The following is a 27,561-nucleotide window of genomic DNA, read 5'->3' as shown; positions in this document are numbered from 1 at the left end:
ACAAACCTTTTGGAGAGGAGGGAATTTGGTCGACCGCATTGTAGGCGTTTGAATCGGAGGTTTGTGATTTTCTGGTCGTTGTGATTTCTGGCATAGGTGTATATGATACTACTGAGACACAAAGACAGAGCAATGAGATTCGTCACGCTGAAAGTGTCTCCAAAGGAGCCAACATCTCATAGCCCCACCATACAAGGATCAGCCTTCACCCACAGTCGTGTCATTTCGGAACCTACACATATACAGAATGAGGTCATAAACGTATGAGGTCATTAATGTATGTCTCTTTCCAATGCTATACGTTCCAACTTAAAAAAAGGGTTTTACTGAGACTTTTTACAAGACCTTGTGGCCTAATTATGTAACTGAACGAGGCATTTAGTAGACGAATAATGTATTTTATTCACACAATTTACAAAACCTGTAGAACCCTATGATATCCTTATGTCCAGCAAACATTCCGAGCTCCTAGAAAAAAGGGGCATCAGGGCAGGAAAAAGGGGCACAAGGATTTGAGTCGCAGAGAGGGTCTATCATTCCACAACAGGGACACTTTGTTGGTTTGTAACAGTGTTTCCCCCAAACTGTACAAATGCGGTTGATACTTTTGAAGTAGATATTGTGAAGTAACCATTTGGTTTCCAGAAACAGGCGTGAGAATTGCTTTCCAAACGCACATCGTTCTTATTTAATTCTGATATGAAATGAATCTATAAACCTACAGGAACCAATTCTTGATATTCTAGCCACGAAGTCTGAAAAAATAGAGTAATGGGGGGGGGGAATGTACCCGATGTAGCTGGAAAAAAGTGTAGTCAATTATAGCAAGTTTCACAGGAACGCAGATGGCATATTAGAGCAATAATATATTTTCATATGTGTATTAAAAATCTGGATCTATGACATCACCTAATGTTGAAGTCTAAAATGGCTTAAATCAGGCCCACCACTAATATTATATATTCAAACAGATGCTGCCCATGATCTAAATAGAATAAAATGATATAATTATATATTATATATCTCCATGACAACAGATTTCCCAGAATTCTACCATTCTAAATCTTAGAAACCCCTAAGACTATTTGAATAGACCTTTTTTATAACCTTGCTTTTAGGTTAGAAAATGAAGGATTTGGGTCTCGCTCCTCATCTGCTTAGACTGGTCGATTTTTGGTGGAAAGCCCACTTTGCAGGTTATAAACGTGACATGACATTGAGATCATCAGAAGCTCAACTCATCTGAATGCTGTAAGACTTGGAGCAATTTGTCCAAGTATCTCCACGGTTTTGAGGTCTTCAGAGAGAAATCCTAGAGCTTGGTAAATAAGACTGTCAAGGTGGACGGAGAGTGTGGGATAAATCGCACAAAGTCTATCTACGAGCACAAAACACTTACAAACAAAACATCAAAGAGTGATGAGGGAGGTGGAGGGTATGGTGGAATGGTGGAGGCATGTGGTGGAATGACCATGGAAAGACACAAGACATGGGATATAGAGGGATCTACTCACTGCCCAAGGCGGAACCAGCCGCTGCACCTGGAAGGGAAAAATAAGTAATTAGCTGGGAAGCGCGAGGCTAGCTGGTATGCCAGAGGGGCCACAGTCATACCTGGGAACTCTGGTGGTGTGACCCACAAGATTCAGTGGGCAGCCATTACTTCCATTGGCACATAGAGAATGGGGAGTGGAGCTATAGCATACTCCACCTGCATGCATACCAGAGGTCTCCTGTTCATCTCCATTCGGGAGCTCAGGAGCCAACTTAAACAAGGGTATGGCTAAACCTGAAAACAGGGGGGATAAAACTGTTGATTGTGTGGTTAGAAAGTGGAGCCAAGCTCCCCAACTATAGACCATAGGTGGCCAAGTAACACCTGGAACCTCCAGGACAGAACTGATGGTGAAAAATATATCTACATAACATTAAGATGCTGTCCCAAAGTCCTGATGGGCTGTCAAAGTAGGGACCCCCTAGAAACTAACCAGAAGGTTCCCAGTTATGTACAGTATATGGTAGGGTGAGACATTCAAGCCAAAAAGCCGTAGGAAGGCGCAGGAACTGGATAGCACGGAGGTCACCAGGTTTAGGACAGGGAAAAAACAACAACCGCAATAACATTCGTTAAAAGAGTTGATGTTTTAGAAATCCAAAATATGACATATCATGATAACGTAACATAGTGGTATGACAATAACTCCCATCATCCACGCTACACACTTAGCTAATCCAACATCGGGAGAATTGGGATCTTGTATCATGAAAGACAAATATGTGTCTAATATGTTTAACCTTCTCCTTTCTGGATTTGATGGTGAAAGCCAAACGACAAAAGGACAGAGACGTTTGTTTCGTGAATGATATATCATTGACTTCATATTCTCAATGAGCTTTTGAGTTGAGGCTCGACCTTCTCTTTCCCTTAAAGTGTTCTAGATTTTTTTTTTCCAGAACCGGCCAAGCCTGACGTTAGATGAGAACCCATGTGTTTTGGGTTGTCTGAAGCTTGGCGTTACATTGTATCAGACAATATAAGGGTTAAGGATTCCCTGGCGGAAGGGCATGAAGACTAATAGTCCTTGAGTAATAGATAGAGCGAGGATATCTGTCTAAGCTCGGCATGTCTTTGTCAGGCCCTTTGATGGAATACAGGCTCTTGGCTCTATCTGACAAGCTTGTTCTCTTTGAAATCTTCTTCTTCTCCACGATCCTGGTGACACTCCAGTCACCGTCCTCGCAAAGCTTTGATCAATTTAAAGTGCAGATGTTTAAAGATAGGAAGAAAAAAAAAATGAAATATCTCTTTGGAAAACTCCAACGGGATCGGAGCTTGAAAGAAAATTTGGAAGTACATATCTTCCGAATGTTTAAAACGTTATTACTTGTCTTTGAATGTGAGGGACCGGAGGGGATCCAGAGAACCGCAGGGGAAAAAATCCCGACTAGGTATGAACGCAAGTCAGTATTCGTAACATTGGGGGGGGGGTGATTTTTTTTTATTATTTTATATGATTTTTCTAGAGCAATATTTTTTTAATTAATTGCTAGCGTCTCTAATAAAAGGTTAAAAAAATGGAGAAATATGACCCAAAAATATTTATTACGATGAAATATGACGAGGGAGATTGTTTGTGATTTATCCTGCTACATAGTACCCTATAAAGGTACCCCAATCTCTTCATTTTTTTTGTAGAAAAAAATACTTGCATGAGGATTTATGCTAATTGCCAAATAATTCATGTGTAAAAAATACAAATTAATTTCTGTGCATTGTGTGGCATGCAAGTGCTGTATGTACTAAGAAACACCAATCACGCAGCCCGTGTATAACACACATAGACCAATAAAATATAGTTTACATAAATCATCAGGCAATGGCGACACGTGGTCATTTTCTAGCAGAGATCCGGGGGGCGGGGTTTCAAGAGACAAGATGGCCGCATACATGCCAGGATTCTGCATCATTAAAAATAGTGAACTTGTTACGTAAATATCGTAAATCACTGAATTACGAGACAATGTCCTAGACATAAAATGTAAAGAAATGAAGAAAAAAGGGAATTCCATAGTTACGTAGATTCTATGAGTGCGGGCGTTCAAGTGAAGGTCACCTACATGCATTGGGGGATCCATGAGGGGTAGGGGTGTAGGAGCCAGCTCGCCAAGACTTGGTGCGGAACCTCTTTTCACACCTGCCGCAGTCCTGTCCCGTGGTATTATGTTCGCATTCGCACTGCAGACTGCCGTCCCGGAACGAGCATGCGTTGGCATGTAGATTGCATTTACACCTGAAGGAGACAGAGAGCGTAATGAGAATATGACGGATGAATGAAATAAATCCCAGACGCCACATTAATCCATCTGAAGAGCGCCACGACACAATCCACGGGGACCTCAAACAGCCGCACGCAACTATGACCATTTCTACTTCCTTAGCACCAAAAAAACCATAAATGACATACATTTGAGACATTAAAATAGAAGCAATTTTAATCCCCATTCGGCCCCCATGTAGTCGCCATTTCTCCTGCTGTAAAGACTCAAACCTTAATCAGTCGTTGGTCTCGTCTTAGATTCAGGAGCCGTATGTCTATCCCATGCATGTTTAATACCCTCACTGTATTACCCTCTACCACCTCTGCTGGGAGGCTGTTTTGCTTAGTCTGCGATCCTATTTATTCCTATTGAATTCCTTTGCATTGTGGCTGTCTGCATAACTAAATTAATTTATCGTGTTACGTATATGCCAGCTACTGAGTTTTACTTAGTTTCCCAAACGCAGAGTTTTGTCCTTGGGGCCCAAAAAAATAAATATATAATTGTTGTCCTGCTTTTTGAAATTTAGCAGGATTTGCATTCCTGTCCCGATCACTCGGCCCGGCAACAATGAAGCCCTGAATTATTTAGCGGCCCGTGGCCTGCAGACTCCCTCACCTGTCACTTTAATCAAAAGAAAAGGTTATTGGGGAAAAAAAATTTAGCAAAATCCTTAAACGGTAAAAGCATTTTATGAAATTCTCGGCACAGAACATCACGCGCTGGGAATTCTTATCATTTCCTCCTAATTTAAATATTTTTGTGTTACAAATAAATAAACTACAGTTACATCCAACTCGTTTTGGAATATATATATGTTTTAAAGGAGGTGTTGAAATAATTATATTATATTTATTATATTTTCTCTGCCCAGCTTTTATGAAAAATTATATTTCCGCCAAGTTTCTGCTGCTCAATATGTCATGAGTGTACCGCCCGACTTCTATCCCCAGCCAATCGGGATACCAGGGGGCGGAGCTTGGAAGAGTGTCAATCAAACTGGCAGCGCCACCGTGCATCCGCTCAATGAAATGGGGACCGCGGGGGTGGAGCTTAGAGGGAGAGCAGGAAAGAGTGGAAAAATGGAGACTGTCCATGCAAAGCGGGACAGTCTGGAGGCATGGGTGTGCGTTTCGAGGCATGAGAGGTCTCTTGAACAGTAAAAAAAAGTCACAAGGTCCTTGTAGAAGGAATCTTTACTTTTCACCCATTTCAGGCAAAGAGACCCCCAGAATTAAGATGCCTACTGACAGGGTCCCAAAACTGAGGTGGCACTCAGCCGTAAGGATGGGAGCCACAGACGTGAGACCTGTTGGCACGGAAGGCAGTGCCTTGGGCCAGGCCTATGGCAACGCCCAAGGTAAATACATCACGGCCCTGGGAAAGTATACATTTAACCCAGCACTTACCCCGGGTTGTGGCCTGGTTTGTCTGGTGTATGACGTGCCTATGTAGAGTCCTGCTTTATGTAGAGTCCTGCTGTGTATATGGGGGTTTATAGCGTTAACATTCTGATGAAGCCCCCGTAGTCTTTGTGAGTATAAAGCACACGGCTCTGGTGATACTCTCACCGCCAGCTCTTTTCTGGTGCGAGCGCATGGTAATTACTCTCCGATTGATTCACTTCCCTCAAATCAGATTGTGTATAAGTGACTCTATGCGCGTTTCACCCCATGCCTGATTAACTTCAATTAGCCTCTATTAGGCTATCGGTGACAGAGCGAGGCAGGAAGGAGAGGAGCTCCCAGCGATCACGGAAAATCGAGCCGGGAGACAAATGACCGCTCGGAGACTCTAGAGAGGTGGGAGCACGGGGCTCATTATCTACCTGGGGAGGTTATCGACTTCACGGAAGCCTTACACGTAGACAGATAAACAGACGTCGCCTACTTGTTACTGATGGGGTGGACGAAAAAAACTCTCCGACTCTGGGTAAAATAAAGTCCCAGAACCCACAGCCCATTAGTATGTAAATAAGGAATGTAGGGTTTCTCCTAACATTCCCAACAACCCAAGAGGGTTCCTTCCTGGACTATCAGATGATTATGAACTCTCTATACAGCAGTATGGGAACAGTCATGGGATCCTCAGTTCTCATAACTATATATATATATATATATATATATATATATATATATATATATCTATACAGAAGGTATGTTTTGGCTCTACCATTGATGATCTAGAAGGAAGGTACCTTAGATATGCCATTTTCTGGACTTGAAGATAGTGGGGTGATTGTGGGAAGACAACTCAAGTGCCTGCAAGACTGCTGATCAACGGACTTCAATGCAGAGGACCCCACATACCTGAACCTGGTGGACATGTGTCTTTTTTCAACCAAAATATTATGTTACTATGCTACTCTCTTGTGTTTTATTTCATACTTCTGCAAGAACATTGTGAAAATACTTGTGTGGTCCCATATTTTGGGGGTACCGTACCAATTTAAAATTAATTTTATACCACACAGTTTAATTTTGTGGGCGATAAAAATCTAAAATGTATGGGTAAGCGTGTGCTGGTGGTTGTAGATAGGAACCGGCATAAACCGAAATTAAGGGCAAACGAGAGGCATTACCCGAGGGCGCTGCAGGATAAACCAACATTTATTTGAATAATTATCATCTTACACGGTAAGACAACCAGAGGCACCCTGCCCAAGGCATTCCGACGAGCGTATCTACATAAATAATTACCAGCGTGAGTATTAATTCCCAGTGACTCGTGTCAAAAAATAGACATACGCTACTGTTCAAAAGTTTGGGGTCACTTAGCTGTTTTCATGGAAAACAAGGACATTTCTGGCTGTAACATAATTACAAAAGGGTTTCTAACCATTAATCATCCTTTTAAACTTAAACTTGGATCAGCGAACACAACGTTCCATTGGAACACAGGAGCGATGGGAGTGATAAAGTGCCATTGGAACACAGGAGTGATGGGAGTAATAAAGTGCCATTGGAACACAGGAGTGATGGGAGTGATAAAGTGCCATTGGAACACAGGAGTGATGGGAGTGATAAAGGGCCATTGGGACCCAGGAGTGATGGGAGTGATAAAGGGCCATTGGAACCCAGGAGTGATGGGAGTGATAAAGGGCCATTGGAACCCAGGAGTGATGGGAGTGATAAAGGGCCGTTGGAACCCAGGAGTGATGGGAGTGATAAAGGGCCATTGGAACCCAGGAGTGATGGGAGTGATAAAGTGCCATTGGAACCCAGGAGTGATGGGAGTGATGGGAGTGATGGGAGTGATAAAGGGCCATTGGAACCCAGGAGTGATAAAGGGCCATTGGGACACAGGAGTGATAAAGGGCCATTGGAACACAGGAGTGATGGGAGTGATAAAGGAGTGATGAGCGCCTATGAAGAGATTCCATAAAAAATCTGCGATTTCCAGCTACAACAGTCATTTACAACATTAACCCTGTCTGCGCTGGATTTCTGACCCATTCCATGTTATTTTAATAGAGGAAAACTGCTTTTTTCAAAAACAAGCAAATTTCTAGGTGACCCCAGACTTTTGATTAGTATTAATAGTATCAGAGTAGGAGTTACACCAGATTTGCTGTCTATACGCCATTTCATGGCTAGACGGAACTAACAGAACTTACCAAAAATGTATAAAACGTTCTAAGAAACATATATATTGTACATACAGGAAAACATGAATTTCCTGTAGCCCTACAAAAAAAGTATAACAACCACTTAAACCTTCTAAAAATGTTAAAACAATGGATGAAGAGATACATATCGACGATGATCAATCTCTGGGGGTTCTGCCCCCACAAGGCATTTTTCGTACTCTCTTAAGCGTTCTCTTTTATCTTCTCTCCCGTCTGTAACCGGCTCATCGTTTTTCTCCCTCCCTTCTCCGCCGCGCAGTTTTCTTCCCAGTTATGGTCTGTGTCTCTCTCCAGTTACTCATGGGATCAATATTAACAGGACACGTATTGACATGCCAAAAAGATGGAAACAATAAGTAGCTGGCAGGCCCCGAAGCAACGCAGAGACATCTTCCAGATTAGAGCCGTCTACAGCATGTTGAACCTTGATTCCGTGCGGTTGCCGTGTCGTTGACCAGATAACTACTGATAGCATCATTCATTGATAAAGATGGACTAGAACCTTTAATAGACACAACATGGCAGATCTTGTTTAGATTTAAGGTCTTAAGAGGGCCCAGGGGCATTTGACTAGGGTCTTGTAGACCTGTCTACCTAGACTAGGCGAGAAGGAGTTGACTTTAGTGCTTTGTTAGCGGGGAAGGGGCTGTTGTAGCATTTAGGGGTGTTTTAAGAGGGACCGGATAACATGAGAGCTGGACTGACCATCTGGCACATTAGGCAAATGCCACTGCCCGGGGTCGCTCCACACAATCCCGATACGATACTCCAGCAGCAGATCCAGTGTTGACGTGTTCAGCAGCCAAGTGGATCTGCCCAGCCACATGCTACCTGAGCACACGCCATATCTGGCCATGGGCCACACTTACATCATTAGACGGCAACTGGCCTTAAAGTGCCAGGGCTGCCTCGTAATCCCCAGTCCGACTTTCGGGGTCTGTAGTTTTATTAGCTTGCTATAGGGGGCGCTCTGGAGGCCAGCGTCCAGCAATAGAGCTATGGAGGGCTACAGGTGACATTTAGGGGCAATGCGGAAAGAGGAGGGGGAGGACTTCCAGAAAAGGTTTATTACGTAGTTAAGAAAGACTGAATCCTCCTGGCACTGGGAAGGTTTAAGCCGCTCTCTGTAATTTTGGCTGTGATGTAAATGTTTAGTCTCGGGGGTGTTCTCAGGTGTCAGCCGTCTCAGCATTGCACTACGGCTTAGCCCAGCATTGATTTCCGTGCTAACAATAACCCTGCTAATTTAGCTGCGTGCCGATTTATTTTTTTTTTAGTTAACATGCATTTTATCAGATTTTAGGGAGAAAAGAAAGATTTTTCTCGGAGGTTGACGGGAGAGATTGACGGGAGATCAGACCCATTCGGCACGTCTCAGAAGTTAATCAGTCCTTGGTCTACATGAGGACAATGTAGAGGGGGGAAAAAAGATAATTTTGGGGGATTTCTAGATTTTCTCTTATATTGACAGTCGTTTTGATGATAACTTCAATTCCAAAATGGAATCTCATGCTTCGAATCTGGGAATACCCCGGTGTCCTGTATCACGAGTACCTCCCAGACTGAGGGTCCCACACTTTCTTTGATTAGACTAATGAAGGGGGCTTTGGTATTGGCTGCACCTTCGATAGCCTGGACATCAAAAAATTAAACAAGTCTTCCAATTTGTTATAATTCCCATGATTTGAGCTGGGAAATCCAGCGGAAGTTATTAGGAATATTACATTATTTTGCCTATTTTCGCTTTAACTCCCATAGGAACGACTTGCACTCCCAAAAAGAATTGCGGAAACGGCAAATAGCAACTTGATGACAATGCAGAGTCTCTACTCACTTACAGAATCTTCGCAAGCGTCATGATATAAATGTCATGTTTGGGTGACATAGGCTGCTAAGAAGCATTTTCCGCCATTTTTTTTTAGAGAACTGGTGAATGTTTTTGCCCATCTCTACTTATGATATTGACATATTGAGTGTATGAGTAGTATGAGTGGAAAGGTCGACCAGCAGAGGCTGGTATTACAGGAAAACCTTAGTATTCTCGCAGTCGAGCGCTGTAGGATTTGTCATGGTTTAGTGACGTTCACCGATCGGAGACAAGGCTGGTGACCTTAGCGTGTGTTTTGGGAATTCTCTGCAGGATTGGTGCTATGTCAGAGCTTTCCGCTCTCCAGCAGATGGGGTCCACGGCACAAGACGCTGCTAAGCGTACCGGCTGCGGAAGTACGGCTGGCTCTGCAAATTTTCTCCCTTACAAGACGCTTTGCTTACGCCATGCAGCATACGAGGCACGATTCAATGAGGACACTCATTAGGATATATAGCAGGTATTTAGTGCCCCTGTCGCGTTTTGCAGAACAAGCTTTTTATTCTGCAGAACCTTACATACAGGTCAGTTTTCCTCTTGACTTAATACATCTCATAAGGTCAGGGGCTTAGATGTAATATAAGGGATTTTACTTTACTAAGAGGGCGGTAGATAGGTGGAGCAGCCTCCAGCAGAAGTGGTAGAAGTTAATACACTTAGGGGAATTTAGACATGCATCGGATAGGCATTTGCTGTCCATCATAATGGTGCCCCTGAGGACCTCCATAGACATTATTCAGGAGAATTTATAGTTTACAACAATAGGGTGATCTCAATGGGCGAAAAAACCATTCTCTTACCTGGCAGTCACTTCTATATTGGAGATGGCATAGAAATACTTTCTCAGGTTATCTCTCTGAACATAGGTTCCACCCAGTGCCGGGCGTAAGAGACGAATCCGTAGATCGGTGAGCGTGAAAAAGTCCTTCAAACCCTTGGCGCTCTCCATTCTTGTGTACAAGTTCTCCATCTTTTTAAGATCAGGACCCGCGAAAATGGCAAAACGTTCTCTAACATCAAAGCGCACGTTCTTCTCCTTCTTGGAACCCGCCCAGCGGGAGTATTCCTCGGTGCATTGTACGCGGTTGGCGTTGGAGGCAGTGAGGTCCCTGATCTTCTTGGCCGGCATGCCAAATGCTTCCATACAGTCATCTGCATAATACTGGTAGGGGTGCCAAGTCCTTCCATAGTCCAATGACTTTTCCAACATCATGACTGTAGGACGTCCATATTCAAAGGTCACCACAATGTCATCGGTTAACTCAACACTCTTATTCCAAGACAACGTGATATTAGCAACCAGCGGCTCGGGGTATCGTTTCCACGTGACACTTTGCCAGTAGGTGGCCAGGCCTTCTTCTTCTTTGTCGAACATCAGGCTTGGTGGATGGGCAAGGTCAGGATTGGCAGCATCACACTCATCGCTGCAGAGGTATGGGTTTTCCTGGAAAAAGAAAGGAAATTTGGTGGATTTTAGAACTTTGGATCTTCAATAACATCCTATAAAAATGATTATAACAAACCAGTGGAACATCTTCCACTTGAATTTACCCAACTCCAATGTTTTCTGTTCTGTAACCCATAACTGACTTATTGAAAATGCTAAATTAAAGCTGTTGAGTTGATAGCGCCTCTATCCAATGTATGTAGCTGGTCCGGCAACCTGTCGCATACAACTAGTCATCTTGTCTTTGTAACAAGGTGTTCATAGATCTGTGGATTTAGTAAAAGCTGCCCCTTTCTGCACAGTGACCTGCTGAAACTCTGCGGCACCAAAGTAAATTTGGTTTGGTAATTGGCAGTATGAAAAATGTATTTGTTAAAAATGAGACAAATGCCTTGAACTAAAGCCAACGTCCTAAATCACGCCGAGACAATTAGTTTGGCAGCAAATTTTGTGAAAGCCTGGATTATTTGACCTTTGGAAAAAAGTCAGTTTTTGAAATCTCGTAAAGCTTTGGGCACGTTGATGAAAAGATTTCCATATGGAAATAGCATGCGGGGGGGGGAAGCCATTTTCCATTGCACCGTTCACTTCCTGCATAAAAATTTATCACGACCTGCTCTTAAGAACAAACACAGATATAATGTGTTCCCTCAAGTTGAAAAAAATAAGTGATTTTAAATATTTTGAGGTCCAAGTATGCAGCAATGCCTGCTGACCCAGATTGTGGGTTATGTGCATTGACATTATTGATGTGCAGCATAACTTGGGCCACAAAAAGGTCCTAAAAGCAGAGACGCCATCAGAAATGGGCCACATGAGTCACAAAAGTATCCTAAAAGTAGAGCCACCATCAGAAATGGGTCACATAGGTCACAAAAGAATCCTGAAAGCAGAGCCACCATCAGGAATCTTTGGGCCCAGCACAAACTTAAAGACAGGACCCCCTTTGCCCATCTCACCCTCTGCACATCCTGCTGTCCTGCCCAATGCTCCTCAAAACTACCCAACCCAATGCTCCTCAAACTACCCAACTTACAATAGGGCCACCAGGCTCTAAAGCTTGCAATGGGGGCCCCAGATCCTAATCCTCAGAAAGAGGCCACTGTGCGTATTTTCTTGGCCCCAGGAGCCCATTCCTGACTGGGCCCTCTGCTTGTCTGGGTGCCATACATGGGTACTTGTTGAAACCCCCTGATGGTGGCCGGGCCTAAAAGCCATCAAAGGTCCCTGGTTCTTGCATTGTAGCGCGTGTGTGAGATGAGCGGGGTGAGTTGTGTATGGATGTTGTGTATGGATGTTGTGGACATGTTCTGTGTAATTTTAGATATCCAAGTTATTATCGGAGTGGTAGGTAAGTAGCGCCATAAAGCCACAGCAAGGTGAGGTAAACAAACCACGTTGTCTCCACCACTCCGTTAATTTGCATTTGGGTACGCAGTGTCTGGCATTTTTTCTTTAATTTCAATGTACATTATTCAGCTCATGTTAGCTTCAAAATAACATAAGATTAGTTAATGAGTCACAAAGTCTGCAAATGTAGCACATGGCTGATTGACAACCTACCTTGGATGAACCGCACATATTATCACCAGATACATAACAGATCGCGCACATCTCGCCATAACACATATGGCTTCCACAATTCAGAAAACAATAACGCTAAGAGCGTTAAGCGCGAGACTGCTCATCACTGACCACGGAGAAAAATACAAGCAAAGACAGGGAATGCGTGCACACCTCAGGTTTAACCCTGCGAGATAACCCCACTCCGGAACATAAAGGGTAAAAGTCTTGGAACCAGGCAGCTAGTAGCTACCGAGCTGTGCCAACCTCATGTTCCCTCAATCACTAGAACAAGAACCCGAGGCTCGTAAACGCTTCTGAAAAATGTATCGTTTAGTGTAGCATTAAATTTAATGTCATGTAGAATATGGCTGTCCATACGTTTTTGAAGCCAATTACGGAGGGGTTAGGCGTTAAAAAATGAACTCTGGTGCACTGCTTGAAAAATGGTCTTGTAACAACTGATAGAATGTTCCTGGTGACTAGACAATTCTATTGCTATGGCGATAGGAGCATTTTCCAAACTTTTGATCAGAATTAGTTTTCATAGGTGACCTCATAGATATCACGCACTCTCGGCTCTTCATAAAACAAAGTCATATCCAGAGCTGAGGACCAACATCGCTCATGGTGGACATTTACTGGGGTCTGTGGAGGACAATTTAATGATGTTCTACGGGCCTTCACAAACACTATCCCCCTATATCCGGGAGTGTAAAAAGTTCCCAGGTACGGATATCACTCTTGAACATGGTCCACCATACTTGGAAATGAGTAGAATGACCGTAGAAGTGATGAGAAACATGAGAAGAACTAATGCCCCCAGAGAACTTTAGTAGAGAGTGCAAGAGAGGGTTACTTATTATCAAGTGAGACATCCATGACAGTGTTGGGACCAACACATTGCGTAGTGAGTCACAAAGCCACCAGTTAGAGACACTCCAGCCTGTGATAGCTGAGAGGTCTCTTTAAATTATCATGGATGGATTCTTCAGAATATCCCCTATACGCATTTGTCCCTGTCTCTTGCTCTGGAGCTGCAGCTTCTCCTGATTTTATTTATTTATGCCTGTAGTTAATGCATTTTAAAGTATTTGCAAAGTACTTTAACCCCTTAATGACGATGAGGGTCCAGCCTGGGACACCGGAGTGCCACTCTAACTATTTGGACTAAAACATGCATTAAGAAAGTGTTTGGCGCCAAGGGAAGGACGCTATTTATAAAGCCCCAGGGCTTCGAGTGGCCTGTGGGCTGCCACTTGGCCAGTTATGGTTTATTGCTCGGTCTGTATACGTGGAGAAAAGCACGGTACAACGACCATGAGATGCTTCAAATATTAACCCTTTAATAGCTCACTGCGGAGAATGTATTGAATAGTTAATGGCGGCAGCCACATGGTTCCAATAACAGTTCGTAGGAAAACCATGGCTTGTCAGGAGGTAAAGGTTTTCAGGATGAAGTCACCTATATTCAAGCAGGGATTTCACCTGTGATACAGCAGTAATAAAAGGGCCGATCGAAATTCAATCGTCATTATATGAGAACATAACACGAAGGAGTCGCCCCTGAGAATTTGCCCACTCACCCCAAGACCCTGAGATCGGAAAATCCCAGGAGATCCCAAGAAAGTGATACATGTCGACAAACTGCCCGTAAGTATGCGTCGCTCCGGCTGCCCCGCTCGTTAGCAGGAATATCTCAGGCTATCTTACCAGAAGAGATTTCTGGCCGTGAAAGGGTTAAAAAAACAACAAAACACAACAACTTCTTCTTAGCTGGTCTTGAGATGCACAATAAGCAGAAAAGGGTCGCAGAAAGAGACTGTTTCCTGCCTACTGGTAAGAAAACTCTGAGCCGAGATAAATTATTCACGCAGCGGAAATGGGGCGCTTGTTTCGGAGAGTTTCTAAATCTGGACTCTTCTAATGCTCTCTCTCTCTCTCTCTCTCTCTCTCTCTTTGTGGCTTTATTGATTTTTATCTTTTCTCTGGCATCTGGTTGTGTCCTCCGTCCTCCTCCTCCCCCCCCAAAAACCAAATGTTATCAGGCTGCAAGGTCAATAAGCACAAGGTTGTCCTTCCGCAAGGGTACGGGGATACACACACCACCGAATCGTCACCTTTACTCCGGCTGTACTAGGCTACAACATCCACAATGCCTCGGTGTAATGGGAGTTTACATTAGACCTGACGGAATGCCATAGGCTGCCTCACTCTGCTTATTATATAAAAATATTTATTAGCGTCTCCCTAGGTATGGACATGGCTGAGCACGATGGTAGTTGCAGTTGCTTGGTTGGCTAAGTGCGTGTTGACTTTGTCGGCAATTAGAGTACGGTGTAGGTGGCTGAGTACTATGTGTGGCTGAGTGTTATGTGTGGCTGAGTAGTATGTGTGGCTGAGTGTTATGTGTGGCTGAGTAGTATGTGTGGCTGAGTGTGGTGTAGGTGGCTGAGTAGTATGTGTGGCTAAGTGTGGTGTAGGTGGCTGAGTGGTATGTGTGGCTGAGTGTGGTGTAGATGGCTGAGTAGTATGTGTGGCTGAGTGTTATGTGTGGCTGAGTAGTATGTGTGGCTGAGTGTGGTGTAGGTGGCTGAGTGGCATGTGTGGCTGAGTGTGGTGTAGATGGCTGAGTAGTATGTGTGGCTGAGTGTTATGTGTGGCTGAGTAGTATGTGTGGCTGAGTGTGGTGTAGGTGGCTGAGTGGTATGTGTGGCTAAGTGTGGTGTAGGTGGCTGAGTGGTATGTGTGGCTGAGTGTGGTGTAGATGGCTGAGTAGTATGTGTGGCTGAGTGTTATGTGTGGCTGAGTAGTATGTGTGGCTGAGTGTGGTGTAGGTGGCTGAGGGGCATGTGTGGCTGAGTGTGGTGTAGATGGCTGAGTAGTATGTGTGGCTGAGTGTTATGTGTGGCTGAGTAGTATGTGTGGCTGAGTGTGGTGTAGGTGGCTGAGTGGTATGTGTGGCTGAGTGTGGTGTAGGTGGCTGAGTAGTATGTGTGGCTGAGTGTTATGTGTGGCTGAGTAGTATGTGTGGCTGAGTGTGGTGTAGGTGGCTGAGTGGTATGTGTGGCTGAGTGTGGTGTAGGTGGCTGAGTGGTATGTGTGGCTGAGTGTGGTGTAGGTGGCTGAGTAGTATGTGTGGCTGAGTGTTATGTGTGGCTGAGTAGTATGTGTGGCTGAGTGTGGTGTAGGTGGCTGAGTAGTATGTGTGGCTAAGTGTGGTGTAGGTGGCTGAGTGGTATGTGTGGCTGAGTGTGGTGTAGATGGCTGAGTAGTATGTGTGGCTGAGTGTTATGTGTGGCTGAGTAGTATGTGTGGCTGAGTGTGGTGTAGGTGGCTGAGTGGCATGTGTGGCTGAGTGTGGTGTAGATGGCTGAGTAGTATGTGTGGCTGAGTGTTATGTGTGGCTGAGTAGTATGTGTGGCTGAGTGTGGTGTAGGTGGCTGAGTGGTATGTGTGGCTGAGTGTGGTGTAGGTGGCTGAGTAGTATGTGTGGCTGAGTGTTGTGCGGGTGGTTGAGATGTGTGTTTGAATTAATGGTTGAGGGCTGGATTTTATTCAATCTACAGACAATTTCAGTGCAGTACCCCTGATCTCCAGCGATCGGCACCACTGAGGTGTGGGGTAGTAAGCTGTAAATATACCTCTGTGTGACGTTTTTATGTTTCTCAATTAATTCTCATTTTCACCAAATGCCTGATTACAAATGGAGCTTTCTAGCGCTGTATGCACGCCGCCAGCGATATAAAAAACGCAGGTGTATATTTTATTTATCATAAGAAATAAACAGGAGGCAGCTCACGAGAGACAGAACGGAGTACATGAAAAAGGTTTATTCCTTTCCCATGGGGCCGTCTCTGAAAACCTCCTCTAAACTGTATTATAATGAACGTCATATTTAATACAGAATGCACCGATATTACAAATGGAATGCTGGGAATTCATTTAATAATATAGAATGTTGGCCAATGTGGGACCGAACGACTGAATATGTGCTTTGTAGTAAAATCTAGCCACGCCCACCTACTTCCTGTACCATCATTAAAAATGGCGTCCACCCATGAGCCGCCATCGCATTTTATTTTCCCCTTTTTTCTTCTGTTTTTATGCCTCCTATATTCCAAGATTTTCATTGTTTCAGAATATCTGCCGTCCCGAGAATACACATTTTTTGCTTCGCATTAACAGGGCCATCTGCATTTTATTTGGCATAGAGAGGTCTGTAATTAAGAGAATTTTGGGCTCTCCTTTGACATCCTCTCTCCGCTGCTTCTGTTTTGTAGACAGCTGTGTTCGGGGACAGCGCTGATGCTGAATTTGGTACTTAAAGACGGCAGAGCTCTTTAATAAGGCCACGGGGATTAGTGATCCTCTTACATAGTTATTATAATTCACTAATCCTGTAGATGAGGACAATCGGCACCAGACGCAGAACCCGGTGTAAACAAAGAGACAGCTCCTCGCTTACCTAAAGCAGACCTGCCAACCGGTTCTTCACACCAATCACTTGCGTCCCTGGGAATCTTTCCTAAAAACTCTCCCTGAGACACTTAAAATATATAACCCTTTACGAGCTCTCAATACAGATGTGGTAACCATTGGTCTTCATTGAAACCATCGGTTACCTGGATTTAAAGGACTCCTTCTGAGCAGGCCCGCACTGGCCATCTGGCACACTGGTGATATGCCAGTGCATCGGTGGCCGACGGTGCCACACACTTGCCCAATCAGACCGCCAGGACCGCCTCAACATCCCTGAGTCTAGTCTATTCAAGCAGGGATTCTAGCTACAACATATCAATGATATACAATTGAATCCGATTCCGAGTCAACTCCAGACTCCATTGACCAAGAATCAGACACCACACTTAGGCTTCAGCTGGCCTAAACATACCTCCCACTGCATGCCCATGTATGGATGTATGACATCACTCAATGGCGCATCAACCCAGTGGTTTACAGCCTATATGTTTATCATGTGTCCATTAGTCTTGGTTTATTCCTAATTTCGATGAGATGCGGGAGAGGCCATGGAGTCGGCATAAAAGCTCCACCAACGTCTACTCTTTCGCGTCTAAGACCCCCCCCCTCCCCATGCACAGAGCTATTCCGTCACACAACACATTAAGGATGTGGTAAGGAAATTTGCCACACTAAGGGTAATATATCAACACAATTATATCTCTTCTGTTGTGTATTACCCCATTTCCGAAGCCTGATACATTGTAGTATCTTTACCAGCAGCAACGTTGTTAATGTGATTTATTGGTCTAAAAGGGGATAGGCTTTTAGAATAAGCCGTCTTAAAGTCCCGCACATTGTAAAGAAGCAAAATACATTATCAAAGCCCATTTTCCGACTCAAAAATTGGGTATTCCGCTAGTGTATAATTATTATAGAAATCTGCAGAATCTTCCCTTCTGTACTGGGTAGCAGATCTTTAGAAATAAAATAAAAATACAATAAATTAGATCAGGTTTCCTGCCCAATTTGGGTTATCTAAAAAATATATATTTGATTCCTTATACTGGATATTTATCAACAGGTTATCATAAAAAACTAGAGGGTCAGAGGCTTAGATGAAGAGTAAGGAAGTTTTACTGAGAGAGTGGTAGATAACTGGAACCGCCTCCCTGTGTGTGTGTGTTTTCTACAGCAGGGATAAGAGCGTAATCCCCATGTGTCTGAGTGCTGGATGAGCCTGCAGGTCAGAATCCACCCCTGCTTCCACCCAGTAATCCCAACATTAGATGATGTGTGCAATACCCTTCAGTGCCCTGCACCCATCTGCCAGGGTCTCCATCTGTGCTCAGTGGTAAGCAAAGGGGCAGAGTTTAAAGGGAAAAAAATGGTATTTGGGTTGTTTAAAGGGCACGCGAGTTAGCCTCCGCACTCTTAGCCAAATCATTAGATGCAAACAAAAGAAAGTGCAGCGCTCCGTTTGTAATAACTCTATATTAATAGTGTTATGCAATATTTGAACATATCCGTCCTTACAAAATAACACCCACGTGCATAGTAAATACAAAAAAAACAAAAAACAAAAAAACAAAAAAAAAAAACAGGTATACTTAGATTCAAATCACATGTGATGTCTTCTATGAGACTCTCAGCAGGTTCACATGAAAAATAAAAGAAGCATATAGATAATAGTATAATATTGTTTATACAAGAGATATTAACCCTCCTATAAGATTGGTACTCACAATCTTTTGAGCAACCAAGTTTGCTCAAACTATAGGGCGTCTGTGTAGAAATATCATAGGATCCAATAGTTTCTGGAAAACAGCAGCTTTGTGGTGTTCCACTCAATGTTGTTGTTCCTCAATGAGCATCAGCTCAAGATATACAGGAGGTCAAAATGAAGAGGAGGATTTGAAAGTAAAAATAGCAATTTATTAGTAGTAAAATCTAAAGAACAATATGCTTGCAACAAGCAAACAAAGTTTGTGCTACTTCCAGGTGGGCGTATCGCCAATTTGCATAACGCGTTTCACTCAATCAGGCTTCCTCAGATTCCTCATGCATCTGAGGAAGCCTGATTGGGTGAAACGCGTTATGCAAATTGGCGATACGCCCACCTGGAAGTAGCACAAACTTTGTTTGCTTGTTGCAAGCATATTGTTCTTTAGATTTTACTACTAATAAATTGCTATTTTTACTTTCAAATCCTCCTCTTCATTTTGACCTCCTGTATATCTTGAGCTGATGCTCATTGAGGAACAACAACATTGAGTGGAACACCACAAAGCTGCTGTTTTCCAGAAACTATTGGATCCTATGATATTTCTACACAGACGCCCTATAGTTTGAGCAAACTTGGTTGCTCAAAAGATTGTGAGTACCAATCTTATAGGAGGGTTAATATCTCTTGTATAAACAATATTATACTATTATCTATATGCTTCTTTTATTTTTCATGTGAACCTGCTGAGAGTCTCATAGAAGACATCACATGTGATTTGAATCTAAGTATACCTGTTTTTTTTTTGTTTTTGTTTTTTTTTTTGTTTTTTTTTTGTATTTACTATGCACGTGGGTGTTATTTTGTAAGGACGGATATGTTCAAATATTGCATAACACTATTAATATAGAGTTATTACAAACGGAGCGCTGCACTTTCTTTTGTTTGTTTTATTGTCACGTAGGGGTTAAGTGTTAAGTGCTGGCAGCTATTTATACTCACTTTATATATCAAAATATTTATCAGAAGCGCCGTCATTCACTTTATTTTTGTAAATCATTAGATGCAATCATACATCCTCTAGATTGGTCCTATATAAATGAAAGAGAAGAAGAAAGAAGAAGAAAGAAGGAAGAAGAAAGAAGACCAAAGAAGGAAGAAGAAAGATTTTTTTTGTATTTCTCCAAATTTCAGGAAGTCAAACTAAATTATGTATCACGGATCAATGTGTATTTATCGAAATACATAGATACATACATATATAAATAAAAGATAATAATAATAATAATTTTTTATGTGACCCGTGAGCATGGTTGGAGCTGCAGAAGGACCACTTGGCTAATTCAAGACAATTAAGTCCTCCTCCTGTAGGGCCCATTTACTGAATTAAACAATGTTTTATTCTTTTTTTTTAATTTCTCTAAATTTTAGCAAGTCAAACAAAATTATGTATCACTAATCAATGTGTATTTATCCTCAAAACGCAAGATGTTTCTTCAACGCCTGACAACTTTTCCTGTATCATTGGCTTCCTAAGATGAAACATTATAGCCTTGCCAGGTCAGTTGATTGACGAGAGGTCCCCCTGTTTGGGACTACAAGCCCCATTATCCTCAGCCCAGTATATATATATCGTAGAGCCCAGTTTGCAAATCCCAACGTGAATAAACCGGCCGATACCGACCCACCTTCCTCCAAATACTTTCGATAAGTACAAAGATAATAACATAAGATTTTTGCTGGCCCGGAATGCTAGCCAAGGATCTAATGCATATTCTTGCGCGGATGCATATAGACCATTTAATGACCTTTTATAGGGGGGGGGGGTTGAAGGAGCATCATTCTAGATGTTGATGGAAACGTGTCCTTAATATACTTTGTCCAAGATCTTATACGGACAGACTATCGCAACGCCTAAGTGCAGTATCGATTGGAGACTCAAGAAAAGAAAAAAAAATGCCTACTAAGAAGCGAAAATGTGTTTAAAAGCTTGTGCTGGATGAGAGCTGGACGCGCGGAGACATCTAAGAGAAGACCTCGCATCTCCAACATCAATATTTCAGCATGGAAAAAAAGAAAGATCAGCTCAATTGAACGGCAGATTATTGAAAGTGGATATCGGCCATAGAACTTAAAAGTGTGTAGCGTTCACGCCGAGTCAGGTCAATATGTTCGTAATTCGGAAAAAGGGGTTATTACGGATTTAATGGAGCGGGGCATAGTTATACCTTAAAGCTTCGGTTCCACCTACCCCAAGCATCACTTACACTCTTTAGTATGCTAAGTAAAGAACCATCAGCAGATCTGTCATTTTATTCCTTCTTCCGATGGGTTAATCATACAGAAACAACAAAAGGAAACGTTTTCTGCTTCTATGGCAACGGCCTATCAGTGCCTGCTGTGGGGTCACATGACAATTAAGAGTTCCCAGCGAAAATTTGGAATGCGACCAAAATTGACATGATTAAAGGATTATTTCTGGGAAGGGTTTGGGACATTGAGTAGTGTTTAAAATTGTTGAATTCATCCCTTTTAAGTAGAAGCCAGAGATCACGTACTTAATGAATAAGATAATTTATGCATCAACCATCAGGGACCTACAACACGACCTGTACCAATTCATATCACGACTCCTGCGTTGCATGTTTAATGCTCTTTAGGACAGTAATGGGCTTAATCCGGCACCATCCTGTCCTCCGGTATAGCAGACGATTCGTCGTCAAACATTTTGTTCCTAAAATGTTAAATCTGTTACATTGCCTGCAACAGACAGGAGTCCTGACTTCTGTCTGCGTTCTTTTAGCTTTTATTGTATATCACACCTTGGAGATTAGGTCTGGAACAAGGAGTGGATAGTTCTGAAGCAGCAAGTCGAACCTTCCCATCAGAAGTAGCAGAACGGCTGGTCAGTTTGGTGGCCACGCTTCTGGTCACCTTATGTGATTGGCTGGTCTGTTCACAGGTTATTATACCGTTACCGATAGCCCCTTTTTATGCGGAGGCTATCTTTGAAGTTTTTGCCCCATAATGTTTTCAGACAGCTGCATATTAGCCATTTGTATGAGTTCTTGCTCTGTTATCTGAGCCCCGATCTACTAAACACCTGACTCCTTATCATACTGCATGTGTGAAACAATAGAATATCTCAGTCTTAATCACCCAGCTAGAGACTCTGACTAGTGAAAGTCTATGGAGGAACAGACTTCATTAACATTGCCATAAAGCATCAGTGTGGTGATTGAGCAGGGAGGGTGGTCCAAAATATCACATGACTGACAACAATGGATGCCCTCAGGTCTGCAGATAAAGGGAGTTTATTGGAACAAAATGAGATAAAACCAGGTTTTTGTCAATTCCGTCCGACATTACTGTAGACAGCGGTGGGGTTTATGCTCGAGGAGAAAAATATTATCTTTTTATTCCCGTGGGGTACTTACATGTGTGCAGAAATACTCAGCGGGGTCCCCACAGGTTATTCCAGGGGGGTCCACTTTCACCATTACGTAATCCTTCATCGCCATGGGCTTTGGTTGGCAGGCATAATATTCCCAAGATGGTCCATCATCAGATGCCACCCAGGATTTGCAAATATCATAGTGTCCCAAAACCAGAGCGAGGCAGTGTATGAAGAAGGCGGCCAACCGCAGCATGGTGACGCGAACCAACGATGGAGTCCTCCGGAAGAGGAGATGTTTACTAGCCCTGGAATGTAAGCTTCAGGGAGCATGGAAAAGCCTCGTCTACAGGTATAGGGATGAGTCTGGGTGCCTTGCACCAAGAAGAAAAACGACCATTGTTGGTGAAGCCATTCATGTAGTTGAACCACTATACCATCGGCGAATGAATCGTATAGTTTTTAAAGCCTTGTCTCTTTTTGGATTGAAACATCTAATCCCCCCCCAAAAAACAAATTAGGAATATTTCTTCAGTCTTGACTTCTCAGCTTCATATTTCTCAGAAAGTTCCAATGAAGATCCAGCTAAGTTTCCAGAACTCAACTTGAAAATGGTCCGGCATTGGAGCCTCGTAAGGAAAAAAAGAAGACTTTGACGTATAGGACGTATAGGAACGGAGGAGCTTAGCTACTGTAGAGAACCAGATGGTCGGGGTCTTGATCCTTTTTCTTTCAGAAGGACTGTTCTTTCATCCATCGCAAGGAATTTTGTTTTTTTGAAGCGAGATGCCTTCAACCAACGATGCCTGCAAGAATTTAATGGACAAAGTTATATATCAACAAAAAAAAAAAAATGTTTTTTGGAATTCAGTTTTTCTTGTATTGAAGCTGCCAACACGATCCACACAACAGATGCTTTGTCTTTTGTGTAGGGTGGTTTTTGCTTTGTATTTATTTTATAATAAAATATTGAATTATTCTCAGATTTAGTATTTTACTAAAAAAAAGGGATCCAAAACATGAAAAGTCATTATAGAGTTGTGACTAAAAATATGACAACATTTTCATTATTATATAGAAGCAAAATACAAGCCCATAATGGTATAAATCTCATGATATACGGATCTTCTGAAAAGGGGAGTTACATTTTTTTAATTCTAATTTCTTTTTAAAAAAATATTTTCATCATTCACAAAGAAATATGGAAAGCATTTAAGTGATCAGACACTGAACTTTTATGGATTGAGCAGGATGAAGAGGGCAATCTTCAGTGTGTCTTAAACAAAGTGCTCGTAGGAGCAAGTGCACCAAGAAATGGCTTCCCCCATCTACTAAATACAATTAGATCCTAGGGTCTTATGTATTAAAACACGGTTGTGAGTTTATTTTGTGGAAAGGCTGCTGCTGGTAAAGTGTAGCATAAATTGGGCTGCTAAAACTGTCCGTGACTTAAACTTCTCCCGAGGAATGATATCACATCGCAATAAAAGCAATCAGATGCTCTTTTTTTGTCCTCGCTTTGGTAGTATACAGCAGGAATGTGTTACAGCATATATCAGGATGATTTGTGAGACAAAAGACTGCATTTTGTAACAAAATACAAATAAAACATCAGTATTTTTACTACGCTCCATTTTGTGAACAGCTTGCAACCCGTTGTGGCGTATTTACCTTTGGCTCTGTCCTGACGGCACCACCAGCCGCCCCCTTCATTCTGGGAGTTGGGATATGATGTCATATCCCAGCGCACCGCTTTTTAGGGATGCGCGGCGCCGGGTGGAAGTAAACTATGGAGGCTGTTTCGAGTTGGCACAGCCCTCCATAGTGTTACTGGGCCAGCTGGAAAGATCAGCGACCTCACTTTTAACCGGCCCATTACAGGGCACCTCTTTGGACTTGCCACCCTAGGCCTGAATCAGCCACTGCCTATTGCATAGCAGGGCCCTAATTCGGAGGTGTCCCATTCTGTTCCACCTGCTCTGCTGAATTTGGCTCTTTAGCAACTACACTGTGTTCAATGCCCATCCCTTCTTAAAAATAATCATTTTAACATGTAAAATTATTTGTCTGGAACACTTAATTATCATGTGACGTAAAGACAGCCACTGATAGGTTGTTGCCATAGACTGTTTTTTTTTTTCAAGTACTTTAAAGGTTTCATCTGATTTAAACCTCCAGATGGAATAATAACAGATTGGCTAAGGTGTATTTGCATAACATGAGACAGTTCCATAATTGTTTTGTATAAGTGGAACTGCAGCCTTAAATATAGAAATAACTCTGTCCATTGCCGTGGGTACATTTTATTATAAAGAGGGCCGTTGGCTATTTGACCTGACAGGTCCCATTTCAATGCTTTGAAGAATTGAGAATGGGTTACGCCAATGCTCTGCAGGGCAAACCACTCGAGTCTCTCCTATGGAAAGACGTGTAGATCAAATGTACCCTTCATGGTGTAAAATCTACCAGTTAACTAAGCTCATGACTAGTCCCAGGAGAATATTAAAATCATCCTTCATTCACAAAGTTAGGAACATGTAAGCATCACATAAATCCTACTAGTAAAACATAGACTTTGCCGGCAGATCGGCCCCATTCGGCCCATCTAGCCTGCTTGTTTTTAAAGACTCAAACCTTAATCAGCCGTTGGTCTCGTCTTAGATTCAGAAGCCATATGCCTATCTCATGCATGTTTAAATTCTCTCACTGTATTAGCCACTACCACATCTATTGGGAGGCTGTTCCACTTATCTACCACTGTTTCAATTAAAAAAAGCAAATAAAAAAAAGCAAACTTTACATCTTGATGAAATAAATGTATCGACAGGGTTGCAGGAACCTCTGCAGATGGAGGTCTTCTGGGTAGCTGTCCGATTTTTTGTTGTTAAATAAATATACTAGCCTTTATTGATTGTTTTCTCACAATGAGGATCTCCCTGCTTGAGTGCAGGTAACTGGATATGTTTAATGGATTTAGCACAAGAGTTCAGGTAGATCAGATACAAAGAATAAACCTATAATTAACAGAAACACAAAGCTAGTAGGACGATCCATTATCAGTCCTGAAGAACAAGCGATGCCTTCGTTACAACATCTTAAGTAACTACAAAAATCCATTAGGAAATATAAAAAAGGGACTTTAAGTAGCAGGGATGCAAACCCATTTTCTAATGGATCTATATATATTACACATCTCTATTTGTTTATTGTCAATGGAAATTATATTGTTTTAAAAAGATGGGGGAAGTTATTTTTTGTTACACCCTGCACTTCTGGAGCAGGAAGTAGTGTTTTAATTTATAAGACGCAACAGGAAGTACATACAGTACATAAAAAATGTCTGCCCCCAGTTGTGAAATTTCAAATACCTTAAATCCGTAAGCTATGAAAGGCTATATATATATATATATATATATATATATATATATATATATATATATATATATATATATATATATATATATATATATATATATACATACAGTATATATAACACGAAATACTTTACGTTAAGGGTTTTTTAACATTTATTTTTATTTTTACAAAGACAAGTAACATGATTACGTGCATTCATAGGATCTTTTGCCCTCATAAGTCGACCATGACAGTTTAATGAATGCATTATCTCTGGATATTTCTAGAGTTAGGTAAAACAAGATTCAGCTTCTTTATAGGCTTTTATACATAAAATTATGGAATTTTTTAATTTATTTTTTTAAATCGCCTTTAAATATTAATATAAAAAAAGTTTGAAATGTTGAAATTGTTATTATTATTTCTAAATAAATTCTGCTTATTTTTAGAAAGCCAAAATGGGAAGAAAATCCCAAAATATATATTTATCAGCGCTCAAAGCCTAGAAGCTGCGGAGATTGCACGGACACATTGATGTGAGATACGGCCTTCATATATCCGCGTTAAAATCTCTTTCGCCCCCTCGCAAAGATGAAGTCCGGTTGATTGAGACAAATGACTTGCAAAGGAAAAATCCATCTTTCATAGCGGAGGTCTGAATGTTATTAAGACGCCCGGCCCTGGTCTCGCCAACCTAATAGAGATCCTTCTTCTAATAAGCTTTGGACGCTTCTTCTGGCCAAGGCTTTGTTGGACGATCCCTTCTACGCTTTTTTTTTAACTTTTTTATTTTATTTCATGTGGTTCAAAATTAATATAAAAGTTATTTCTCCCTCCACGAGTGTTAGTTGCGTAAGAGGGAAAAACCGTCAGGGTGAAAAATCTCATTAAATTTCCGATAATAAGACAATTAACCCCCAATGCGCCAGAAGCCCTACCAGACTTCGCCTCGAAGCAGTGTAATGCGGCGAATAAAAGCAGAATTTTGTTTCGAAGTTACACTTTTAAAATTTCAATTTTGTTTTGAAGGATCGCCTCTAATATACGACCTTTAAAAAAAAAAAAATAATGTGGGATTGTTAATGAGTAGAGTAGGAAAATATCAATATTAAGACGATTAACCCTCAATGTGCCAGAGGTCCTTCCAGACTTTATCTAAGATCTGTGTAAAATGATGAATGAACACAGAATTTTGGATTGAAATTGTGGGTAAAGATAGGATTTATGTAATGTATGATTTTGTTGTGTCTGGCAGAAGAAGCATCATTTTAAACAGAGGTTTTATGCTTTAAGATTCGTTATTCAACCCTCAAAATGTCATTAAAAAATATCACCTGCTCAAATAAAAAAAAGAATATTTTAAATTGCAATAATCAAATTTCAGAACAACCTATATCCGGATACACGCTAGACTACACTCCATCTGTTAAACGTGGGCTTCCAGGTGTTCACATGGAGGAGACGGCTCATAGTAACACACGTACACACACACACACACACACACAAAAACACACACATACATATATATAAAAGTATGTATACAGCTCTCATGAGAACCCGTAGACCATTTGTATTTTATTCCCACTGATGCCTTTCCATCACTTTCCAACCCGCATGGAGGCAGACTGACTCTTTCCAAGTGCAAATTAAGGACCGGTATTAACCCTTATATTACCAGAATCTCACTAAAGGGCTCCCGCCGTGGAATTCTGGGTGGCTTTGTAATATATATACGTGCATACAAACAAAACAAGGGGATCGGCACACAATCCCACGACGATACTGAGGAACTTAATATTCCACTACGATAAATAATAATGTTAACCCCTTGTTTGCCAAGTCTTGTATTGTAAGCCCTCTTAAGATAAATTATGACTCAAAGATTGTTAAAAAATATGCTAAGACTGTAAAAAAAAAACTATAATACCATTAGAAACTGAATGTGTCATCCCATCTAGTCTGCCCGTGTATCCTGCTGTCACAAACCTAAACAGTCGTTGGTCTCGTCTTAGATTTGGGAGCCATATGCCCGTCCCGTGCGTGATTTTTCCTCCTTTGCAATAAACTCTCCCCTGCACTTTGCTAAATCCCTTTATGTATTGAAATGTCTCTCTCCCATCCCCTCTCTCTCGTCTCTCCTCCAGGCCGGACACATTGCCATCCATTAGCCTTTCATCATATAGAATGTTATGCGTTTTAATCTCTTGGCTTGCTGTGGATTTGACAATTAGTTATTGTGATCGTCTGAAACGTGGACCATGCATTAGCTGTTAGAGAAGATCCCCTGCATCTGCATGAACTATAA

The 27,561-nt window shown here is 42.0% G+C and overlaps 1 protein-coding gene across 1 annotated transcript in view; it reads right to left on the bottom strand.

Annotated features, from left to right (window-relative positions):
• LOC149281787 (netrin-G2-like) overlaps positions 1 to 22,158 on the bottom strand; it is a 32,666-nt gene extending 10,508 nt beyond the window's left edge. The window contains exons 1-4 of the mRNA XM_089498959.1: positions 21,946 to 22,158; positions 10,115 to 10,758; positions 3,619 to 3,791; positions 1,515 to 1,541 (exon numbers count right to left, since the gene is read on the bottom strand). Of these exons, the coding sequence (XP_089355085.1) occupies positions 1,515 to 1,541; positions 3,619 to 3,791; positions 10,115 to 10,758; positions 21,946 to 22,158 (1,057 nt within the window). The remainder of the gene's footprint in view (positions 1 to 1,514; positions 1,542 to 3,618; positions 3,792 to 10,114; positions 10,759 to 21,945) is intronic.
• Positions 22,159 to 27,561: the final 5,403 nt, after the last annotated feature.

Source organism: Sceloporus occidentalis, unplaced genomic scaffold (genome assembly GCF_023333645.1).
Source record: "Sceloporus occidentalis isolate IW3139 unplaced genomic scaffold, rSceOcc1.0.p SCAF_127, whole genome shotgun sequence".
NCBI classification, from domain to species: Eukaryota; Metazoa; Chordata; class Lepidosauria; order Squamata; family Phrynosomatidae; genus Sceloporus; species Sceloporus occidentalis.
This window is presented reverse-complemented; position numbering and strand designations above follow the sequence as displayed.